The sequence below is a fragment of the Neofelis nebulosa genome, chromosome 8, assembly GCF_028018385.1.
Source record: "Neofelis nebulosa isolate mNeoNeb1 chromosome 8, mNeoNeb1.pri, whole genome shotgun sequence".
Lineage (NCBI taxonomy): Eukaryota > Metazoa > Chordata > Mammalia > Carnivora > Felidae > Neofelis > Neofelis nebulosa.
In genome coordinates this window covers 3,253,991-3,276,788 of record NC_080789.1, presented here as the reverse complement: position 1 = coordinate 3,276,788, position 22,798 = coordinate 3,253,991, and the positions used below count along the sequence as shown (strand labels likewise).

The following is a 22,798-nucleotide window of genomic DNA, read 5'->3' as shown; positions in this document are numbered from 1 at the left end:
AAATGCGATCGGTTTCCAACCTCTCTGCGAGCGTCACAGGGCATCTCCCGCAGCATATGTGTCAAGGAGGAGATTTTCCACCACGACCTCACCAGCGCGGACAAGCTGTGGCCTGCCCAGGGGAGTCTGGAGGGAGGTAGAGGGGACAGACGGACGGACACTGTGTGAGAACCTACTGCGTGCCTGCATGTGCAGGGCCTGTGGGACCCAAGGGCCCCCGCCCACCTCAAGGCCTCAGGCCTGCTCACTGCACACAAAAAGAGGCCTGAAGTTTCGATCTTTACGTGATCGCGACCTGAGTCAAAGTCGGACGTTCAACCGACAGCCAGGCACCCCCAGAGTGTGTCTGGGGACACATCGTGACTAAACAGAGTCCGTCCCCCGTTGAACCCACCCTAACCTAGTCCCAGGACCCAGCCTGGGGGGTCACGGTCTGCCTGCACCACGCACGTGCAGGGACCCTGTCTGTCCACCCCTGTGGCACCCAGCAGACGCCTGTGGATGCTCGCAGAGGAACCCTCCCTGACAGTCTCCAGCTTCCTCCCGATCCCACCACTCTCCTCACCCTCTTCTGACCCGAAGCCAAGCCCGCCTCCCGCACCCAGCTTTCCCACACCAGCCAGCCCGCAGCACACCGTCCCCAGAGGGACTGAGTGAGCCCCCGAGGGTTCCGGCCCTGGCTCTTCCCCACCCTGTGACCTGGGCCCCGTCCACACCTGTGTGGCCTCTACACTCCTCAGACCCTGGGCAACCCTGGGTGAGCGTCCCCAACCTGTGACCAAAGGACCGAAGCCTCAGGGCCCGGCAGCAGCTGCCCACTGAGGACCCGGCAGATTTCCGCTCCAAGCGCCTGCTGTGTCCGACCCCGCCGGCTACAGAGGCCAGTTGGGGCCCCAACCCCGGGATCCACACCCTCACAGGTGGCTGTCTCTGCAACAGGGACAATAGTGAGATCACCCCGAGGGCTGTAGGGAGGGTTTCGCGAGGCACGGAGCAGCGTGAAGGCTCCCAGTCCTGGAGGGGTGGGGGAGGCCCACAACCCGTCTCTCTGTCTCCCACAGATCAGGACTAGGAGCTGGGGACAAGACGGGAGAAAGACAACTCACTGAGAACTCCAAGGGCAAAAGGCCAGAGAAGCCGCCCCTGGAGAGCGAGCGGTGTGGGGCGGGAGTCTCCCTCTCCTGCTGGTCTCCAGCTGCATGCGGACAGCATGATACCTGTCCGCCTGGGCACAGGAGCCCAAGCAGGGCAGAGGAGAGGGCTGGAGAGGGTGTCCTGGCTCTGGGTGTGAACAGACACACGCCTGGCTGCTCAGGTGCGGAACAGGCAGGAAGCACGGACGCGCCGTGGGACCCAAGCTGCCACACACCCCAGCACCGGGCCCCAGCCTCCCCCGTGTGACAAACGTCAGCGCGGCTCCCCAGCAGGATGGCAAAGGCCTCGAGCGCCAGACTGACGCAGAAACCCCTCCCACTGCATCAGACGCCCTGGGCATCCAAGCCCAACCTCGCCGAGCACCCGTTCAAGAAAATTCTCCGAAGGATTTTAACAGGACTCACGGTCCTACAACAGGATATTGAAATGTCTGGAATACAGATTAATCAACACACCAAGAACCAGGAAATGCCGACATTCTCCAGGGAGAAGACAAGGCATGCCCAAGCTGAGGTGGCCTGGATGCTGGAGGTCGGGTAATGACTCTCAACTTGCCCTTGCAACCCTGCTCAGCGAGGTACAGCTGAGATGATCGGATAGACAGCAGTACTCGGGAGAAAAAAAGAAACCACCTGAAGGAAACAAATGGAGAATACAGCATTAAAAGTACAGTATCTGAAATAAAAAGTCCACCGACGGGCTCAGTAACCAAATGGTTAGGATACAGCAAAGTCAGGGGAGTTGAACATAGGTCAGTACGAATAATGCATTCTTTTTTTTTTTTTTTTTTTTTTTTTTTTTTTTTTTTAAATTTTTTTTCAATGTTTTTTATTTATTTTTGGGACAGAGAGAGACAGAGCATGAACGGGGGAGGGGCAGAGAGAGAGGGAGACACAGAATCGGAAACAGGCTCCAGGCTCCGAGCCACCAGCCCAGAGCCTGACGCGGGGCTCGAACTCACAGACCGCGAGATCGTGACCTGGCTGAAGTCGGACGCTTAACCGACTGCGCCACCCAGGCGCCCCACGAATAATGCATTCTAAAGAACAGAGAGAAAAAGTATTTTTTTAAAACTTTATTTATTTTGAGAGAGAGAGAGAATCAGCAGGGGAGAGGGGCGGGGGGGGGGTGGGGAGAGAATCCCAAGCAGGCTCTGCACCATCAGCGTGGAGCTTGACATGGGGCTCAAACTCATGGCCCTGGGATCATGACCTGAGCCAAAACCAAGAGTCGGACACTCAACCGACTGAGCCACCCAGGCGCCCCAAGAAAAAGTATTTCTAGAAAATGCACAGGGAACTGTCCTTCTGAGAATACGGACTAGGTGCCCTTTTCCCCGTGCCTCCTCCTGAGTCAGGTATGACAGACGGCAGGACTCTGGAGGGTAGGAGAAGAAGGGAGGCTCTGGGACCGTGGGACCCAGGGAGGGACCCAGGGAAGGACCCAGGGAGGGACCCAGGGAGGGACCCAGGGAAGGAAATGGTGCTGAGTTCCCTGGGTTTTCCTTCTGCCTCACACATCTGGTTGAAGAATCCCGCAACTTGGAGATGCCAACAGGCACAGGCACAAAACTCCAGCAAAAGCCAGAGGACGAGAGAAAGGACAGAACAACAGCATGACAGGAAACTTCTAGACCAGAACAGCTCTACTCCAGGAAACACACAGAAAACACTGGCCCCACCTGCACACACACTAATAAAGGCTGACCAGGAGCCTGGACTTCCATGGAGGAGTTCACGAGGTCCTCCAGCGCTCCGAGCCAGGGTGATGTGAGAGAAACCCACGTAGGCAGCTGGAATGTTCATCCAGCCAGCTGGTAACAAGCCTCACTCCCCCAGAAGACAGAAAAGGAGCTGGACTTTACCTCCACCCGGCAGGAGCTAGGTGCCCTCGGCCTCCTTGCTGGGATGGTGTCAGAGAAGACACAGTGGGGAGTCAGGACTTTGACCACCCACCCAGATCGTGGGAGACCCCGTAAGGAGTAGTCGCAAGGCATCCCACCCCTCCCAGCCGCGGAAGTATCAGTGGAGGGCTGGTGGGGGGCGGAGAGGACTCCCACCTCACCGGCAGCAATGAGGGACCCCTCCTTGGTTGCCAACAAGGCCAAGGGGAACCTGGACTTCTTCCCCCACCTGGCAGTAACTAGCCACCTCTTCCCTGATGGAGCAGCGTCAGAGAAAGCCAGCTAAAAGAGAAGATTTAAATAAGATCCAGTCTCATTACGTCGTACAAGAATGTCCAGGTTTCAATAAAAAATCAGTCACCACAGTAAGAACTGGGAAGTTCTACAACTGAATGGAAAATGACAGTTGCTAGAGGCCAACACTGAGATAGCACAGACACTGGCAAGCACTTTTTTTTTTTTTTTAATTTTTTTTTCAACATTTTTTATTTATTTTTGGGACAGAGAGAGACAGAGCATGAACGGGGGAGGGGCAGAGAGAGAGGGAGACACAGAATCGGAAACAGGCTCCAGGCTCCGAGCCATCAGCCCAGAGCCTGACACGGGGCTCGAACTCACGGACCGCGAGATCGTGACCTGGCTGAAGTCGGACGCTTAACCGACTGCGCCACCCAGGCGCCCCGCTAGAGTTGGCAAGCACTTTTGAGCAGATGAGAACATTCCCTGAGCAATTACACATGGAAAGCCAACGAAGGCCTACAAAGACTTGGCAAGGGAAGAAAAGATAAAAAATGAACCAGACAGAAATCTGAGAACTGAAAAATAAAAACACAATAACCAAAATAGAAAGCAGGGGGGTAGACTTGAACACAGAACGGAGGGACAGAGAAAAGAATCAGTGAACTGAAAGATAAAATGATGGAAGTTACTCAATTCGAACAACAGAGAAAAATAGTTTTTAAAAAGTGAACAGAGCCTTGGGGACCTGTGAAATTATAAACAAAGATCTCATGGTTGTGTCACCAGTGTCCCAGAAGTAGAGAGAGATGGGTTGAAAAAGTATTTAAAAATAATGGCTGAAAACTTCCCAAATTTGTAAGACATAACTTACATAACATAAAAGACATAACTTACAAAGAAAATCAAACCAAGACACATCACAGTCAAACTTCTGAAAATCACATCATAGTCAAAGAAAAAATCCTAAAGTCAAGAGAGAGAAACAGCACTTTACCTATAGGGGGAAAAGCAATTCAAGTGACAGTGCATTTCTCAGCAGCAACCATGGAAGTCCAGAAAGAAGTGACAAAATATTCTTCCAGTGCCAAAAGAAAAGAACTGTCAACCCAGAATCTTATACCCAGCAAAAATATCTTTCAGGGATAAAGGAGAAATCAAGACATTCTCAGCTAGAGGAAGACCAAGAGAATTTGCTGCTAGCAGACCTTTCCTGAAGAATGGCTAGAGGAAGCAGAAAAGAAAAAATATGGACGGATCCCTGAAAAAAAGAAAGAGAAAGAATATGGTGAACAAAGATAAAGACAAATACAACAGAATTTCCTTCTCCTTTTTTAAATGTTTATTTATTCATTTTTGAGAGAGAGAGAGAGAGGCAGAGACAGAGAGAGAGCACAAGCTGGGGAGGGGCACAGAGAGAGGGAGACAAAGAATCTGAAGCAGGCTCTAGGCTCCACCTGTAAGCACAGAGCCTGACATGGGGCCTGAACCCACAAACTAGGAGATCATGACCCGAGCTGAAGTCGGACGCTTAACCGACTGAGCCACCCAGGTGCCCCAACGGAACGCCCTTCTTTTCTTGACTTTCCTAAATGATGTTTGAGGATTGAAGATAAAATTGTAACACTCATGTGGTTCTAAATGTCCGCGGAGGGAAAAATCAAGACACTTACACAATAAAACAGGGGAGAGTAGGGTGATGCAGAGGTAAGCTTTCTATATTTTACCCAAACAGGTAAAATGACAGCACCAGCAGGCTGGGGAGAGTTACATTTACATAAACCAACACTGGAGACAACCACTCAGAGGCTACACAAAGAAACACATTAAAAAAAAAAAATACAAATTCGGGTGCTTGGGTGGCTCAGTCAGTTGAGTGTCTGACTCTTGATTTTGGCTCAGGTCATGATCTCATGGTTCACAGGCTTGAGCCCCTCGTCAGGCTCCATAATGACAGCATGGAGACTGCTTGGGATTCTCTCTCTCCTCTCTCTCTGCCCTTCCCCCTGCTTATGTATGCGTGCATGTGCACTCTCTCAAAATAAATAAATAAATGAACATTTAAAAAAAGAATACAGACTGTGTTCACTTCAGCAGCACATACACTAAAATTGGAACCAAAACAATACAGATATTTTACAACAATATAAAACTAATAAAGATGTATAGATAAACCAAAACCTAATTCTAAAAAAAAAAAAAAAAAATTAAGTAATCCACAGGAAGGCAGGAAAAAGAAAACAGAAAAATGAAAATCAGAAAACAAAATATAAAATGGCAGATTTAAACCCTAACATATCAAAATTTACATTAAGAAGCCAGAGATTTAAAAACATGACTTAACTGTATGTGGTCTAAACTCACTGCAAATCTACCAATGGAACAGGTAGAAAGTAAAAGGATGGAAAAGACACACCATGAAAACATTAATCAAAAGAAAGTAGGAGTGGCTTATTAATACATAAAGTAGACCTCAGAACAAAGACAATTACCTGAAACAGAGAGGCATATTACATAATGAAAAAGGGTCAACCCCAAATGAAGACATAGCAACCTGAACATGTATGCATCAAACAACATAGCGGGAAAATACATAAGGCAAAAACTGACAGAACTACAAGGCAAACTAGAGAAGTCCAGAATTATAGTTGGAGACTTCAACAATTGATAGAACAATGAAACAGAAGATCAGCATGGATATTAAGAACCAACCAACACCATCATCAACCAATAGGATCCATCACATTTCTCCAACACCCCCCCCCCCCAACAATAGCAGAATACACAGTCTTTCCAGTGCCACGGAACATGTATCACCATAGACTACAACACTCTGACATGCTCCTTTGTTCTTGTGCTACTTCAAACTTTGGTGGGGTGTAGGCAGGTTTGTGTGAAACTGGTCAGAGAGAAAGGAAATAGACCAATTTTGATGCCCAAGGCCAGTCTGCACAGGGATGTACCATTTCTCAGAGGGAGGATGGGCTTTCCGCTTACAGAGCAGGGCATGGTGGGACCAGAACCCAAGTGGGTGTGTTTCCCAAACTGCAGTATCGGTTCCTCCAGATGACTAGATCTGTTCACTTGTTTGTTTTGAAGGATAAAATATTTTTTGTCATCTGGATCAGCTGCTTTTACAATACATCACATGGTCATTCCCTGTTCACAAATAATGATTTAGAGCAGGGTCAGCAAGCTGCAGGCCAAATTCAGCCAGCTGCCTGCTTTTATAAATAAAGTTTTATTGGCACACAGCCACGTGAATTCACGCACACAGCATCTGTAGCTGTTTTTGTGCTAAACCAGCAGAGCTGAGGAACTGTGACCCACAAAGCCTAAAACATTTGCCATCTGGCCCTTTAAGAAAGCGTTTGGAGACCTATCTTAGAGCAACAGATAAAAGTTAACCTTGAATAATCTCCGAAAAATTACCATTTTTACGACCATGTTCAGCTACTGACAATAACGGTGGCAAGGGCCTAAGGGGACACTTTGGGAAGGCCTGCTGTTTTCTGACATCTGCTAAGACTGCAAAGCTGCGCCCCTCTTCCTATAGAGGCTCGTACCCAAATCTGGATTCTTTTTTTCTGAAATAGGTAGAGAGGATTGCCATTCATTCCCTCTTCAGATAGACTGAGATTCCTCCATATCGAAATGTGCAGGTCACTGGCTTTATATAATCTGACCATCTGCATTGCTCGTGCCTTCGCAATGGGGCACAAATAAGATTTCCACAGCACACGCTGGGCGGGCATGGGCCGCGGAGAATTTGTGGGCTTTGCACAAACTCTTCTGATTCCTAGTCACTCCCCATGGTTTCAAACCCACTCCCCTTCAGAGAAAAGCAAGGGCTGGCTCTTGTAAGCAAACAGAGCAAGAAATCACTACGGGAAGCCCCCCCCCCCCACCTTTTCCTGCTGGTGGGACCCGCTGTGTCTGCATCCCCCACCCCCCTTGCTGCTCAGTGGGGAGCTCCTGGAGAATGGGGTTCGGGGGTGAATCCAGAGGACACAGGATTCTGCCCTCCAGGAGAATGCAGGGGAGGAGACAAATACAAACAAAAACGTAAAAAGCCCAACTCGCCACACAAAGCAGAGGGAAATAACTAGCAGAGAGGTACAAACCGGGCTGTACGAAACTCAAAAGAAAAAGATCGCCGAAGGGCAAAGTACCAGCAGGGCCAGGCCTGGAAGGTAAGATTCAAACCCGGAAACAGGAAGGAAAAGCCCCTGGCAGAGAGAGGCGGTGCTGAACCAGAAGGCAGCAGGTGGAGTGGGGACCATGGGGTCAGATCTGGAAGACTTGAACGCAAGCCCAGCACCGGCAATGGGCAGCCCGTGGTGCCACGGAGCCGCGCACATGGGAGACCCTTCTAGAAGAGCAAGCACCAATGGCCGTCTCCGGCGTGGAATCAGAGGTCGTCGGAAACTTGGAACCGGGGCTCAAGAGAAGTCAGGATGCAGAGAAAGCACTATGTCCGCGCGACGCCGATCACGCCGACCGCGAAGTCAGGGTGACTGTAGGAGTGAGACTCATGAAACGGCCAAAGGCAGAAACCGACTTCACTGGCGGGAAGTCTGTTATGCAAAAATCTGGACCGTTAGAGAAGAAAAATTAAGGGGACGGGGGTAGGGGTAAAAAATATTAACAGCATCCTAATAAACAAAGAGAAGGTATTATCTTCTACAGGATGAAAGACGGTTCGTTAAATACTAGTGTTCTTCCTTGAGGTAACTGATCAGATGTGAGATGGATGGGTCACATAATAGATCATTTTAAGAAATATTTTCAAAACATCACCAGATGAATCTCCCAAAGCGGCTCACACACCCGTCACAAGTGGCTCCGTTCTTTATGCCGCTTTGGCTTCAGTAGCTACCCAGATGCTCGTCACCCAGCCCTGAACTGTTTACTTGTGTGAACGGCCTGTATGCGTTCTTTGCAATGGATTTTTAAAATCAATTTTTATACGTTTAAATGTTTTCTTGGGGAGCCTGGGTCGCTCAGTCGGTTGGGCGTCTGACTTCGGCTCAGGTCACAAAATCGAGCTTCATGCGTTCGAGCCCCATGTCGGGCTCCATGCTGTCAACTCAGAGCCTGGAGCCTGCTTGGGATTCCGTGTCTCCTTTGCTCTCTGCCCTTCCCCCACTCATGCTCTGTGCCTCTTTCTCAAAAATAAATAAAAACATTAAAAAAAGTTTTGCAATGTTTTCTTAATTTTCACCGTCTATCATATTTGTTGCAAATATCATCCCCATCATTTTTTAAATTATGGAGTCTTGGGGCGCCTGGGTGGCGCAGTCAGTGAAGCGTCCGACTTCAGCCAGGTCCCGATCTCGCGGTCCGTGAGTTCGAGCCCCGCGTCAGGCTCTGGGCTGAGGCTCGGAGCCTGGAGCCTGTTTCCGAGTCTGTGTCTCCCTCTCTCTCTGCCCCTCCCCCGTTCATGCTCTGTCTCTCTCTGTCCCAAAAATAAATTAAAAATGTTGAAAAAAAAAAATTTAAATTATGGAGTCTTACCAAAAATATTTATGATTTTTATTTATTGAAATAATTCAGATTTTTCTGTAGGCATTCTGGAGTTCACCTTGGTTAGGGAGGTCTTCCCACATTCCAACACTATAACTTATCCTCTGTTTTCTTGGACTAATTTTTTACATGAAAATCTTTAATCCATCCAATTCTGATTTTGAGGAACTTTTACATTATCAATGAATGAAAAGGGCATTTTGTAATGTTCATGTAATGAAACACTGCACGACAAAGAAAAATCATGTCTTTAAGATATGCCAGCTCTCTGGGGCGCCTGGGTGGCGCAGTCGGTTAAGCGTCCGACTTCAGCCAGGTCATGATCTTGCGGTCCGTGAGTTCGAGCCCCGCGTCGGGCTCTGGGCTGATGGCTCGGAGCCTGGAGCCTGTTTCCGATTCTGTGTCTCCCTCTCTCTCTCTGCCCCTCCCCCGTTCATGCTCTGTCTCTCTCTGTCCCAAAAATAAATAAAAAAAAAAACGTTGAAAGATATGCCAGCTCTCTGTTCCTAAATACACACCCAAGAGAAAAGAAAGTATATACCCCCCCAAAAGGACTTTTATACAAATGATCAGCATCTTTATTCATGCAGCCAAACACTGGAAATGGCCCCCAAATCCACACAGTGAATAAACAAACTGGTTTACTCAGACAACACAGTATTACCTTGTGATAAGGAGGAACCGACCACTGATCATTGTGAGTGCAAAATGATTAAGCGAAACAAAGAAGCCAGAGACAGGAAGGGCACGTACCACATGATTCCACTTATAGGAAATTCTATTAGAAGTCAAATCCGTCCCCGGTGATAAAGCAGGGCAGAGACCGAGGGATGGGGCACAGAGGAAGGTTCTGGGGTGATTCGAAGGTTCTGTATCCTGATAGGGTGATGTTTCGGCAGGTGCATACACTGATCAAAATTCCCCAAACTACATCCTTAAAATGTGTGAATTTTACTGTATGCAAGTTATACCTCAATAAAGCTGACCTTAAATATTTAAAAAAATTTTTTTAATGTTTATTTATTTTTGAGAGAGACAGAGACAGAATGCAAGTGGGGTGGGGACAGAGAGAGAGGGGAGACACAGAATCCAAAACAGGCTCCAGGCTCCGAGCCATCAGCACAGAGCCTGATGCGGGGCTCGAACCCATGAGCTGTGAGATCATGACCTGAGCCGTAGTCTGCTGCTCAACCGACTGAGCCACTCAGGTGCCCCTAAATATTTTTTTATGTTTATTTACTTTTGAGAGAGACAGACAGACAGACAGAGAACGAGCCAGGGAGGGGCTGAGAGAGAGAGACACACACAGGATGTGAACCAGGCTCCAGGCTCCTGGCTGTCAGCACAGAGCCCCACACGGGGCTCGAAGTCACGAACCACGAGATCATGGCCTGAGCCGAAGTCCGGTGCTTAACCGACTGAGCCACCCAGTCGCCCCAATAAAGTTGACTTTAAAGAGTCATATTTTAAGTGAGTAAATAATACTATAGAAAACATTCTACACTATATTTCCCCAGCTTTTCTTTCATGCATATTCACATAGACAGAAACACCAAATAGTATTCACTGCCTGAGGGTAAGACTAAGGGTAGTTTTTGTGTGCGTGCCTTTCTGTCTGTGTTTTCTAGATTCTAAACTTTCCGTAAGTGTCTGTGGCTTACCTATGTTTTGCCTGGCAAAACACATTAGAGGCACACTTTATAAATACAGCAGTGACCCGACCAAGGAGCTCACCATCAGCCAGGTGGGGTCATTGGGAGGAAGGAGAGGGTTCTCTTCTCCTCCAACCAGGGAGCACCAGCCATGTCCACCCCCCACCACAACCCCCCGGGACACACACACACACACACACACACACACACACACACACACTCTCTCTCTCTCTCTCTCTCTCCTGCCAGCCCTGACCCTAAGAGAACACATTCAGAGTCTGGGGGTATATATAACCCAGCTACAGCTACAGTCTGTTTCAAGTTCAACTAGCACGACCCCCTTTGACACACGAGGCCTCTGCCCGGTTTCCTGTTTTCGGTCAGCTCCACTTCCGACCAGGCTGGCACCCAGGAGCACTTGCTCTCACCGCACGCGCCCTTAGGGGCAGTCGGCTCTGAGACCAGACAGCTCTGCCCCCCAATTCCCTCGTCCTCACCTCATCCTCGTCTCAAACAGCGGGCCACGGAGCAAAGAGCACGTGCCTGGATCAAACTACCAGCTCCCTTTTGTACACCTTTTGCCTCTGGGAGCAATCAGTTCACGGCTTCCAGTTTTCGTGCCTGAAAACAGGAGTGACTGGGGCGCCTGGGTGGCTCAGTCGGTTGAGCGTCCGACTTCGGCTCAGGCCACGATCTCACGGTCCGTGAGTTCGAGCCCCGCGTCGGGCTCTGGGCTGACGGCTCAGAGCCTGGAGCCTGTTTCAGATTCTGTGTCTCCCTCTCTCTGACCCTCCCCCGTTCATGCTCTGTCTTTCTCTGTCTCAAAAATAAATAAACGTTAAAAAAAAATTAAAAAAAAAAGAAAACAGGAGTGATATTCTCGAGACACAAGAGGATCAGGTGAAATTACCCACGTGGCCGCACCCCGCGGCCCTGACTCGGCTCCCCTCTCTGACCTCTCCTATGGCCTGGTGCACATCCTGACCCTACTGACCTCCAGCATGCAATCGTCTGCCACGGGCCTGCTTCCCTTTTGTGGGCGCGGAGAAGCAAAGAAAACCCAACGAGCTGGCACAGCAGTTTCTGCGCTGCTCACCCAAGGCGGTGGCTGGTGTCGGAAAACAGCGACGGGAACAGGCCTCCTCCTGGAGGAAGCCCCCTGGCCAGGGCGCCCGCAGCCCCGGCCCCTCCAGGGAGAAAGCTCCAGATGAGCCCGCACAGAGCGCCTTCACCCTCCGTAGATGCAAAACAATACCTCTCCCGAGAGAGAACCAGCAGCCAGCAGACCGAAGGCGGCACGGCCCCCACGCAGGCCCAGAGTCTGACCACCGGAAACCAGCTGGCGAAGGGTGGCTGGCGCTAAATGCAGGCAACGAGGGACTTCCCACCTGGACAACCCACGGGGGTGGGGTCTGTCCAGTGTCCACGCGGCGCTGAGGCTTGATGGGGCCACACTGCCAGTGGCTGGCGGGGACCAAGCTCGCGTGTGGACCACCGGGGGGACAGTTACTTAGATGCCCCATAGCTGGGTCTCTCCACATGTAAAGTACAAGAACACCTGCCCGGCTGGGGCTGTGTGTGAACACGACACGCGTGGAACGGCAGCGCGATGGCCGCACGGAAAGGACCCATTCTCGAGCCCAGAAATGTACAGAGATGCTCAAAGCCCTCGGGGCCGGGCCAGGCACCGTTAGAGCAAGACACGGGGCCCTGGTGGGTGGTGCAAAGAAGCCCGGGGGTGATACCTGATGCAAGACATTTCTCCCAGAGGGACATCAGTAAGATCACACAAGAGTAAACTCTCAGACACCCAGCCAGAGACAGGCTCTCTGCAGACAGTGCTTCCGGTGACCCCAAGGCCGGAAACCAAGTGTTGGCCATGGGTCTGAGGCTGCCCTTGACCTCGGCCTCGCCTGTTTCGGCTCGGCCCACCCCTCCTCCAACCCGTGGGCCTCACAACCTCAGCGTCAGGAAGCACCTGGAGCACCCCAGGGTGTCCCAAACTCTGCCCACGAGAGAATCTGCCACCCCCACCCCCAATAATTAAAACAATAAATTGCTGCATCTTGTGCAGTGACTTCAGTGGACTGCAACCCTGGACTCTGCTGCCCTCACTCAGCTTACATGCCTCACGCACACCCCGCCCTGCTCGTCCCCTACTCCTGCCTGACCAAGGCCAGGAGCCCCGCAATTGAGCTCCCTCTGTTCACTCTCAGCGGATCCTTTAAGAATGTTAAGCCGGATAAAGCCCTCACAGCCAAAGAGGAGTCCCATGTCAGCCCCTGGGATACCTTGGGCTGACATCCACCTCCCGCCTGGTTTTAGGGCCCTTACTTTTCTTCTTCCCACCTGGACAACCTCTCCCCCAGGTGCATGGGTTTCTCCGGCTCTCTGCTCAAATGCCGCCACCTAAGTGAAGGCTGCTGGCCCCACCCATACCCCGGTGATGGGCCTCCACCAGCCGGGGTCTTCTCCTCAGACACCCGTGCCCCTGCAGGTGCACCCCTCTGGCTTCCTTCCAGGGAAAATGACCCACTGCGGCAGGGACTTTTCCACAGGCACTGAGCCAGGGCTAGGATACCACCGCACCCTCCCCAACAGGCCCTGGATAAAACTTGCACAAGAGAATGAATGAAGTGGAATACACCCACACTGGCCAGCCCCGGGGTTTCTGGGCCTTGGAAGCCTCCCCCTTCCCACTGTCCAACACAGCCCTCGGTAATCCTCCTCCTCCCTCTCGGGATCAAATGACATCTCATTAAGCCTCTGCCCTCCCTCTGCCAGCAGACAGCTCTGCCAGCGAGCCCCTGGTCCCTTCTCCTTGGGGAGAGTGTCCCCTGGGCTGGGTGTGTCCTTTCCATTTTTATCCAAATTACACTTCTCCGAAAGGAAAAGGCCTCTGAAGGTCATGTGTCCAGCCCGCTGTACCAAAACCCACTCCCACCACGCCCCCCCCCCCCCCCCCCCCGCCCCAGCACATCCCAGACGGAAGGCCCCGAGCCCTCTCCTCCACTCTCTACAACAGCAACCCCCTACCCTGCAAGGCTGCCTCCCGGGTTTGGACCCGGGCGAAAGAAAAGCGTCGGTCCTTGGGTTAAACCGAAACCGAGCGCGGCGCGCCGGCGCCCCTCGGGATCCATCCGTAACCCATCTCACCCAGAAGGTGCCCTTTGGATATCTGCGGGCCCGTCTGCGCGATGCGGCCGCGATCGGGAGACGCGTCCCGGGCCGCAGCCCTCCCCGCCGGGGTGGCATCCGCGCGAGGGACCAAGGGCGCCGGGTCTCCGGCCCTCCCCGCCCGCACCGCCCCGACTCGCCCTTTGTCACGGGGTCCCCAGAGCGCACAGCCCCCCCAGGGCGCCGGGACGCGCCCCCGCCCCCCCTCCCCCACGCCGGACCCGCGGGCTGCGGCGGCGACACTCACCCGCGCCGGGGGCGCCGGCTCCGGGCCCCGGGCTCCGCCACCAGCGCAGCAGCGCCCGCGCGGGGTCCAGGCTCACGGCGCAGCGCTGCCGCTTCACCCACAGCACCGAGCGCAGCGGCTCCGCCGCCCCCATCGCGCCCGTCGCCCGCCGGCGCCGCCTGCTCGGCCGGGCGCGGCGCGGGGCGGGGGCGCGGACGCCGAGGGGCGCGGGACCGTTAGCGGCCCCTGGAGCCCGACCGGGTGGCGGCGGCGGCGGCGGCGGCGGCGGCGCGGGGGCGGGCGGGGCGGGCGGCGCTGCGTCACCTCGTACGCAGGGCGGCCGCGGGGACGACGAGGGGGCCGGGCGGGGGTGGAGGGGGCCGGGAGGGGGCAGGGGAGGGGGAGGGGAGGGGCCTAGGGTACGAGGAGCGGGGCCGAGGGGTCTTGGGAGCTGCAGGGAGTGGGGGACCGAGGAGGGGCGGAGTGGGGGGAGAGGAGGGGCCGGGCGTGGGAAGAGGAGGAGGCCTGGGGTGCGAAGGCGGGGGCCTAGGGGTCCTGGGAGCTGCAGAGTGGGGCCGGGGGTGGGGGGGGGACCGGGGAAAGGCCGGGTGGGGGGAGAAGAGGGGCTGGACGGGGGCAGAGGAGGAGGCCTGGGGGGCGGGGGGGGGGGGACGGGAAGGGTCCTGGGAGCAGCAGTGGGGGGACGGGAGGGGCTAGGCGAGAGGAGAAGAGGGGCTGGACAGGGGATCGAGGAGGGGGCCTGGGGTGCGAGGAAGGGAAGGGAGTCGACCCGGGGGCCGTCTCTGGGGAGCGGGGAGCATTTGGAGGGCGCTGGTGCTGGTCCGGGAGGAGGTGGCTTCCCTTTGCGGCTCGTCTCTGGGTGCGGGTCACAGTTGCCGCGTGCAAGGAACTCAGTAGCCCCTCCCTGGCGGGTCGTAAAGACAGGCGGGGTCTGGGTGGCCCTTCCTCCCTTGGCGCAGAAATGCTGCCTGGGCCGTCTGCGGGGGCGGCGGGCAGGCCTGGCCCTCCAGGTGAGCGCAGGGCACCTAAGGCCATTTGGGATGCCGTGTGGATGGGCGGCTAGAATTTCGGCATCTGGTCTCCTCTGGGATCCCTCGTTCTCTCCAGAGCCGAGCTGGCTCTATCTTCCTCCTTGGAAGTAAGCTTGAAGGCCCGGACAGGCACCCATAGGAGGTGCCAGCCCTATTGCCCCCCTCCCCCCACCACTCAAGTTACCACCGTCTCTGCTTGTAGGCCCAGCTCCGGGGTTACCGGGAGGCAGGCGCTGCCCTCCCACATTCCGGAGGGGGACACTTTTAGGCTCTGGGGGACTCAGCGGTAAGGGAAGAAGGATGTGAGGCAGGCATCTCCCCCGGGACCCGGCACATCCAGGCTGAGGATAGACTGCCCCTGAGGAGGCTTGCTGGAGGAGGTCTTCCTCCTAAAGGCCTGGGAGAGAGCCGGACGGCTGGGGGTGGGACAGACGGCTGAGCAGGTCCAAGGATGGGGAGGTGCCCTTCTGACCTCTGTGCCCCCAGGGTCTTTCCCTCACGGCTGGCCCAGCTCAACCCTTCCTTCTCCTGCGTAACCCTTCCTTCTGCTCAACCCTTCCTTCTCCGTGTGGGCGGCTGCCGCAGCCCACCCCAGCAGGGCTCCGGGCCTGCCCTCATAGCGTGTCTGCTCCTCCCCACCCAGCTCCAGGAGGACACGGACACGTGTCTCCCCATAGCCCTAGTGCTGAGACGGTCCCCGCGCATAGGAAGCACCGGTGTTTGTTACGTGCACACATCTGCCCCAGGTTCACCAACCAAGAAGCTGTCAGGCAAGCTGAGTAACTTGCCTGAAGGCACAGGGCTCAAAGTGACAGAGGTCTGACTGCGGGGGCCCAGGACAGCCATCTGCCTTTCTCTCAGCTCTCCCTGCCCAGCCCCGTGTCTCCTTGGCTCCTCCTGCAGGGCCTCCGCTGCAGACGGCGGAAGGGTGGGCCACCGTGCCTGTGCTTGGCACCGGGTGGCCCCAAGTCAGGTACGACCCCCCCCGCCAGCTCCCTGTGATTCGCTCCTCACCAGGAGCCCAACCCCCACCCCCTCCCAATCCAGACCAGGTGCAGGGAGAGAGGGTAGGGCAGAAGGCGGGGTGTGAGTCCGAGCCCCACCCTTGGGCAAACCACGCCTGATCTCCAGCCCGGTGGGGTGGACGAAGGAAGGCCTGCCTGGCCTCCCTCCCACGGCTGCTCCTCTGAGGCTCAGGAAATGCGGATGGGACGCTGCTCTGGAAACCCTGCCGCAGGGCCTGCGGGGGCCGGTGTCCCAGCTGCAGCATGCGAAGAATGGCAGGGAAGTGTGGGTGGGCTGTATGTCTACCTGTGTATGTATACATACATGGGTATGTATGTGGGTGGGCTGTATGAGGCTGTATGGCCTCAGAAATGCCAGCCTCCCTCCCAGGGCCTCCTTCCGTGGCTTCTGGGGGCTGGGTTCCTCCTGCCCCTCCCAGGTTATTTATTTAGAGACCCTTTAATGCCACACATCAGCCGTGAATTCAGGCCCGTAGCCAGAGATGACTGGGGCCCCACCTCTGCAGGGTGGGGGGCAGGGGGGGCGTGGGATCAACTGCAAAACACTGACAAGGCCTGGAGGAGGGGCCTCGGATGTGACTGTTTGGACACAGGGCCTTCAAAGAAGTAATTCAGGTAAAAGGAGGCCACCTGACTGGTGTGCTCACCAGAGGAAGTGTGGACACACGGGGAGACCAGGAGAACTCACACGCGTTGGGTCGGCCATACGAAGAGGCTGGCGGCCTATGAGCCAGGGAGAGAGGCCCCAGAGGAAGCCAGCACACCAGCGCCTTGGCCTTGCACTTCTAGCCTCCAAACTGAAACTGTGAGAAAATACGTTTCTCCTGTTTAAGCCGCGCTGTCCGTGGTGGTTTGCAGCCCCTTCCGCCCTGGGGGGCCTGGAGTTCTGGGGCTGGCGAGGAGGGACCTGGCCGGGGCAGGACCCCTCGCTTGTACGCAGGGGAAGAAGGAAATGCAGCGAAGGCCTAGTTGGCAGAAGACAACGCTTCCTGCAGTCGGCTGGGTGGGAGGAGTGCCGGGCAGGGGGTCAGAGCCCATGTGAGCGCTGTGTGCCCGTGACGGTGAGCGTAGGTAGCAGTGGGGCCCTGAAGCAGGTGCCAGGCCCCTGCTGTGTGCTAAGTCCCGGTGGGGCTGGCACGGGCGAGCTCTGAAGGCACCCAGCAGAACAGCCAACGTGAACCTCCAAAAGGCCAGGGCGACCCAGCCCTTGGCACTGGGGCTGTGCCCTCAGCCCCCCTGATGGCCTCCTGGCCCCCCCCTCACCTCTGTCCTGGCAGGAATGCCTTTCCAGCGCTGGCCTAGATGCCGTGCCTGTAACGTCTGCCTGGGAACCCCCTGCTCGGCCTCTCCTTCGCCCCCCTGTCATGCCACAGAACCCCCCAGCAGCTCACCCCGTGAGGCTTCCACTCAAGCTGCCCCTTGTGTGGCCCCAGTCCCACCTGTGGTGCTGCAGGACAGTGTCGGTCCCCAGGCCGTCACTGGCCCACTGTGTGCATGGCTGGCCCCAGCCCTCCACGGGGGCTAGACGTGCCCTGGATGCCAGCGAGGCCAGAGGGCATGCACTCAGCCGCTCAGACTCTGCCCTACCACCTGTCCCTGTCCCGGGTCCGGTCCGCAAGCTTGAGCTGCAGACATCCTGAGCAGCAGCGGCCAGCACCCACCACCCTGTCCACCGGCCGGCTCCTCCTGGCCACCAGCACCGTCTCCCACAGAGCCTCTGACCTACTTTGCCCGTGTCCCAGAAGCCGCCGGCCTCCTTTACCGTGACACAGCCACCTGCTTATCTTTCCAGGCTTCCTCCCCAGGAAGTCAGCCATGTGACTTGGCGCTGGACTGCTGCTGGGTGGGGCGGGGGACACCTGCCCCCGTGCACACCGGCTGCCAGGAATGCCGCCCTCTGCCCTCCGCCCTCAAGGAGGGGCCTTCCAACTATGGCCTGTCGAGGCCGATTGCCTGGAAGACACATCCTGGGCCCAAAGAGGCCTGAACGCGTAGAGGGTAAGCTGATAACTTACAAAACGTTCGCCCTCGCGTTGCACACACACGTGACCCAGACAGTAGCGGCTAGAAGTGGGAGTTAGTTACCCCACTCCACAGATGCAGAGACTGAGACCCACCGAACTAACCTCACCTGTTCGAGTTATACAGAAAGGGAAACGGAGGGGTGGGTGCTCCAGGGTCCCACTGGTGTGGGAGAGTCTGAAACATGAGAACAGAAGGCCCAGAGGAGCTGCAGCCGGCACCCTCAGCAGGCATTGCCCCCCACCCCTGCTCTGGGCGCCCCGGTGGGGCCTCTCTGTTCCACCCCCCGGGGCATGCCGGACCTGCCTCCCGAGGAAAGCCCGGAGCAGGGCTGGAATAGAGGGTGGCTCTCAAGGGGTGGTGGCCACAGGGTGGATCTGAACTGGAAAGCCTGGTGAGGTGGGGCCGGCCGGCCACAAAGAATACCACAGGGGGGCAGGGATCAGGACTGCTGGCATGTCTGGGAGCTGTGGGGAGTGCCACAGCAGGGGGAGGGCCCCAAAGGCCGGGCTCGGGCTCGGTCTGGATCCTGTGGGCTCCCTAGGCCTGCCAGGGTGACCGCCTCCATTGGCGGGGTGCCTAACACTTCCCGGGAGCCTAGGGACCAGGGTCAGGGGGCTCCAGGGGCCGGCAGGGGACCTGGGAACGGAACAGGGCTGTGGGGCCCTGAAGGCCATCCTTGCATCCATGCTGTCCCGATGGGGGGCAGACCAGTCCGGGGTCTCTGGGGGGTGCTGTTGGCTCAGAAGCAGACCCTCCCAGGGAAAAGGCTGGCTCCCGTCAGGTGAAGTCTGGGGCAGTTCAGGGTGGGCGATCCCTCCTCTCCAACCCTGAAGCCAGAAGGAATGTGGGCATCCCAGTGGGCCTGAGAGTCAGCTAAGATTGTTGGGGAGGGTGGGGGATGGGGTGGAGGGGAGGGGAGCTGAGGCTCAGGCAGTGAGGGCATCTTTCACAGGCGAGCCTGCCTGCCCAGGGCCTGGGGTCAAGTGTCCACTTCTGGCTGGTGCAATGTGGCCTTGGATCCTTTTAGGGCGTGCAGACTTGGAGACAGGTGCCCGGGGAGGCCCCCGGGGTGGCACCTGTGACCCAGGGAGGAGCCCTGGTAAGGTGGAACAGGGGTTGGGGCGGGGAAAACCTGACCTTGTGCTCAGGGCTTCAAGGGACAGAGCAGAAGCCGTAAACTATGATTTTCAGACAGATAAGGAGAGGCAGAGAGTTCACTCTCGCAATGTTTGTCTTTTTATATGTGCGATCTCTGAAGGAATTGAGAGGGAAGGAGGCAGTGATCTGAGCAGTGGGGGTGGGGGAGGGGCCCTGGTAACTCCGTAAACGGGGCCGCGGCGGGGAGGGGGGGGGGTTGGGGCAGGGCACAGGTGGGTCTGGGGACAGGAGAGAGCAGAACGGGGCTGCTTTTGGAGTCTGCTGCACGGCCACCACCACAGAAGGAGAAACATGCTTCAAACGAGCCCACAAAGGTATAAATAACACCTTCTGGAGGAAAGAACAAACAAACAGTCTGTGTTCGATCCAGAAGTTTTGCAGCCCGGACACAGAATAGAGAACTGAGTCCCCAAACGAAAACATGAAGGAAGAGAGAGAAGAAAGATCCCTGGAAGCCTCGTGAACCGCAAGCCGATCTCAGAGGACTGTTGCAGTCAGCTACTGTGGGGCCAAGGCACACCCCCTGAGAGACTGCCGGGCAGTGAGGACCCCGTCCACGGACGCACAGGCGGGGAGGGCGGTGGGGAGGATGAAGGTCAGGCCAGGGCTGGCCCCTCATTCCGTCTGCGTAGACAGAAGCATGAACACCAGGGAGGAGAAAGTGACCAGCCTGAACCTCGGGCGTGACGTCTGGACCCTGGGAACGGGGTCAGCTCAGGGCACCTCCTTACGGGGCACTTCCGACGGGGAAGCTGAGGCCACAGCCTCTGAGGAGGTACAGGAGTGGCTCAAGCTCACTGAGCCCTGCTGGGTGCCAGGTACCCCACCTTGCAAGCTGAACCAGACAAGAAAAGGAGGGAAGTTCCGCCTGACTCTGAGGGCGCCTAGCAGAGGGTCCGGCCTGACCCAGGGGGTCAGCAAGGCTTGGGAAAAGGGTGCAGAGTTGAGCTCCGGAAGGAGAACGAGGGCACATGGGATTGGTAAATTAAAGTCCTAATAGAAGGGTGCATCTCACAACTGCAGAGCTTAGCCAGGGAACCGGACTCATGGAGCCCTGTGGCGGCAACAGAGTCTACCTTTAATGGATACCTCACTCTGTGCCAGTAGGGCCCCCGGGGGACCGCGTTTGTTGGAGATAAAGCCAGTGGTCCCATTTTACAGATTGGGGACTTGAGGCCCAGAGGGGCAATCTGCCACAGGAGCTGGGCTTTGAGGCTTTGTCTGAGCCCAAACATGGAGCTTGTTGTGTCTACAGGCAGGCTCCCAAATCAGGGCGGGGGCCAAGGGTGGGCTGGCCCAGGCTGGGCTGGACCACTTCGGCGCTTTGATTGTTTTAAGGAAAAGTTACTTAAGAGACAACCAGTGCCAGAAGGACACTCTGACCCTCCTCCGTCCCCCTGAAAGCGGGAAATCCATCTCCCTCTTGGAAGGTACGGTCCCTGGACCAGGAGGTAAAAAACCACCCTTATCACCAGAGATAAGAAATCCAGGGCTCAGAAGGCTGTCCGCGCAGCGCTCGTTACTTCTTGCTAACGTACTCCCCCAGCCCAGAGTCTGTTGAAAACGCCGTCTAACTGCAGCCCCCCCAGTTCCATTTTCTTTGTCCTGCCGATTCCTCCCAGGTTTACGTCTCTCTGAAAAGTGTAAGAACTGCCCGCCTCGGTCATTTCCTGAAGCCTCAATTTCCTTACTGGGCCTCCCTGCGCACGTCATAAAACTCTGGGTTTTTTTTTTCCTGTGAATCTGTTTCCCGTAAATTTAATTCTTGGTCCAGCTGGAAGGCCTCAAAGGGCAGAGGAAGAATTTTTCCCTCCCCACATGAGAAACCGAATCATGACAGCAAGATCTTTTTTTGTTACGGAAACATCCAAGAAACCCTCAACCAAATGAAAAGATAAATCAGAACCCCCTTTAAATGGTTTCTCGGGTGCCCTAATAGCACGGGGCCCAGGGCTTTGTTCACATGGTGGGGGGAAGTGTCCCCAACGTGGGGCATCTGCTCACCAGGCTGCCATTCCCAGGTGAGGGGACAAGGGACTTTGGCAGACAAACCACGTCTAGGGAAACTTACAAGGCTTGTTATCTTATCTCCAAAACTCCTTACAGGAAACTCCTGCAATGAGCTGACATTAAAAATTCCATCTAGGGGCGCCTGGGTGGCGCAGTCGGTTAAGCGTCCGACTTCAGCCAGGTCACGATCTCGCGGTCTGTGAGTTCGAGCCCCGCGTCAGGCTCTGGGCTGATGGCTCGGAGCCTGGAGCCTGTTTCCGATTCTGTGTCTCCCTCTCTCTCTGCCCCTCCCCCGTTCATGCTCTGTCTCTCTCTGTCCCAAAAATAAATAAAAAACGTTGAAAAAAAAAAATTAAAAAAAAAAAAAAAAATTCCATCTAGACCCGGGGCACCTGGGGTGCCTGAGTGGCTCAGTCAGTTGGGCCTCTGCCTTCAGCTCAGGTCACGATCTCGCGGTCTGTGAGTTCGAGCCCGGCGTGGGGCTCTGCGCTGACAGCTCGGAGCCTGGAGCCTGCTTCCGATTATGTGTCTCCCTCTCTCTCTGCCCCTCCCCCACTCATGCTGTGTCTGTCTCTCTCTCTCACAAAAATGAATAAACGTTAAAAAATATATAAAAAGTTGCGTCTAGGTCTATTAGGAGCATTGTTACACAGCCCAGGAAAGACAGAGTGTTCCCACAAAATTCCTGGAACTGGTTGGTCTCTCTGCTTCCATTGAGCATCCAAAGGGATCCTTTTTTAGACGGAAATCCAGATTACGTCCAAATCCCTCCCTGCTGTCTCCAGGGCTCTCCTTGCTGGCTTACCTCCTCTCTGCACCTGGTTTACCGTTCCCCAGCCAAATCCTCTCCCTGATATCTCTTGAAGAAATATCAAGCATGATCCCACCCCAGGACCTTTGAAAGTGCGCGTACCTCTTCTGTCAACATTCTCCCCATCCACAACCTCAGCCGGTTGATGGTCCAGATCTCCCTTCGCTCCTGTCTCTGCTTAAATGTCAACGGAGGAGGACATTCTCTGGGGGAGCGACCCTATAAGACGAGTAGGGGGCTTTGGGGGAGCAAGGTGCAGAGCCGGCCAGTCCTCCTATGACTGGCCTCCACCTGCTGGATTCTGAGGAGCCCTGTGGATTGGGCCTTGGGACTGGTGAACCCGGTTTTATCCACATGCTTCCTTCCCAGTCCCTGGGAGTTCATTCCACTGCACTTCCCTTGCAAGAGTCTGGCCTTTGTTCCCGCAGATGTCACAGGCCTGGTGTCAGAGAAGGGGACAGAAAGCCAGCAGAGCCTGGCACAGTAGGCAGGTCAGACCCGCCTGAGGCTGCTGGAGACAAAGGTGGGTGGTGAGGCTCGGAAGAGGCATGGGAGGTGGCAGGTACAGGCTGGGAGGTCTGGGAGGCCAGGGGCCGCATCCTTTTCCTCTCTGCGTCCTTGGTGCTCATACGGAGCAGGGCCAAGTGTAGCAATTTGGTAAGATGTTGCGAGCGAGTGAAAATGCAAGCACGGGAGAGTCAGTGGAGCAATTTTAAGTTGAGGCAAAGTTGAGTTCAAAGCAGGGGTTACATGTAGAAACACTGGGACAGACATTAGGGAATGGTGGGGACTGAGGCAGACCAGACAGCAGATTGTTGGAACCTCCCAGAGAAGCCGGAAA

The 22,798-nt window shown here is 55.5% G+C and overlaps 1 protein-coding gene and 1 long non-coding RNA gene across 3 annotated transcripts in view; one reads left to right on the top strand and one right to left on the bottom strand.

Moving 5' to 3' along the window:
* Positions 1–14,279, bottom strand: part of CERK (ceramide kinase) — a gene marked incomplete at its 5' end in the record, with an annotated part of 50,568 nt that extends 36,289 nt beyond the window's left edge. The window contains one exon of the mRNA XM_058682085.1: positions 13,898–14,279. Within this exon, the coding sequence (XP_058538068.1) occupies positions 13,898–14,279 (382 nt within the window). The remainder of the gene's footprint in view (positions 1–13,897) is intronic.
* Positions 14,280–14,463: 184 nt separating this feature from the next.
* Positions 14,464–21,282, top strand: LOC131518684 (uncharacterized). 2 transcript variants are annotated; one of them, XR_009265242.1, is made up of 4 exons: positions 14,464–15,901; positions 16,547–16,758; positions 17,746–17,951; positions 21,243–21,282. It is a non-coding gene; the product is annotated as an uncharacterized LOC131518684 (long non-coding RNA). The 2 variants fall into 2 exon arrangements; XR_009265243.1 differs by lacking the exon at positions 21,243–21,282 and adding an exon at positions 19,510–21,231.
* Positions 21,283–22,798: the final 1,516 nt, after the last annotated feature.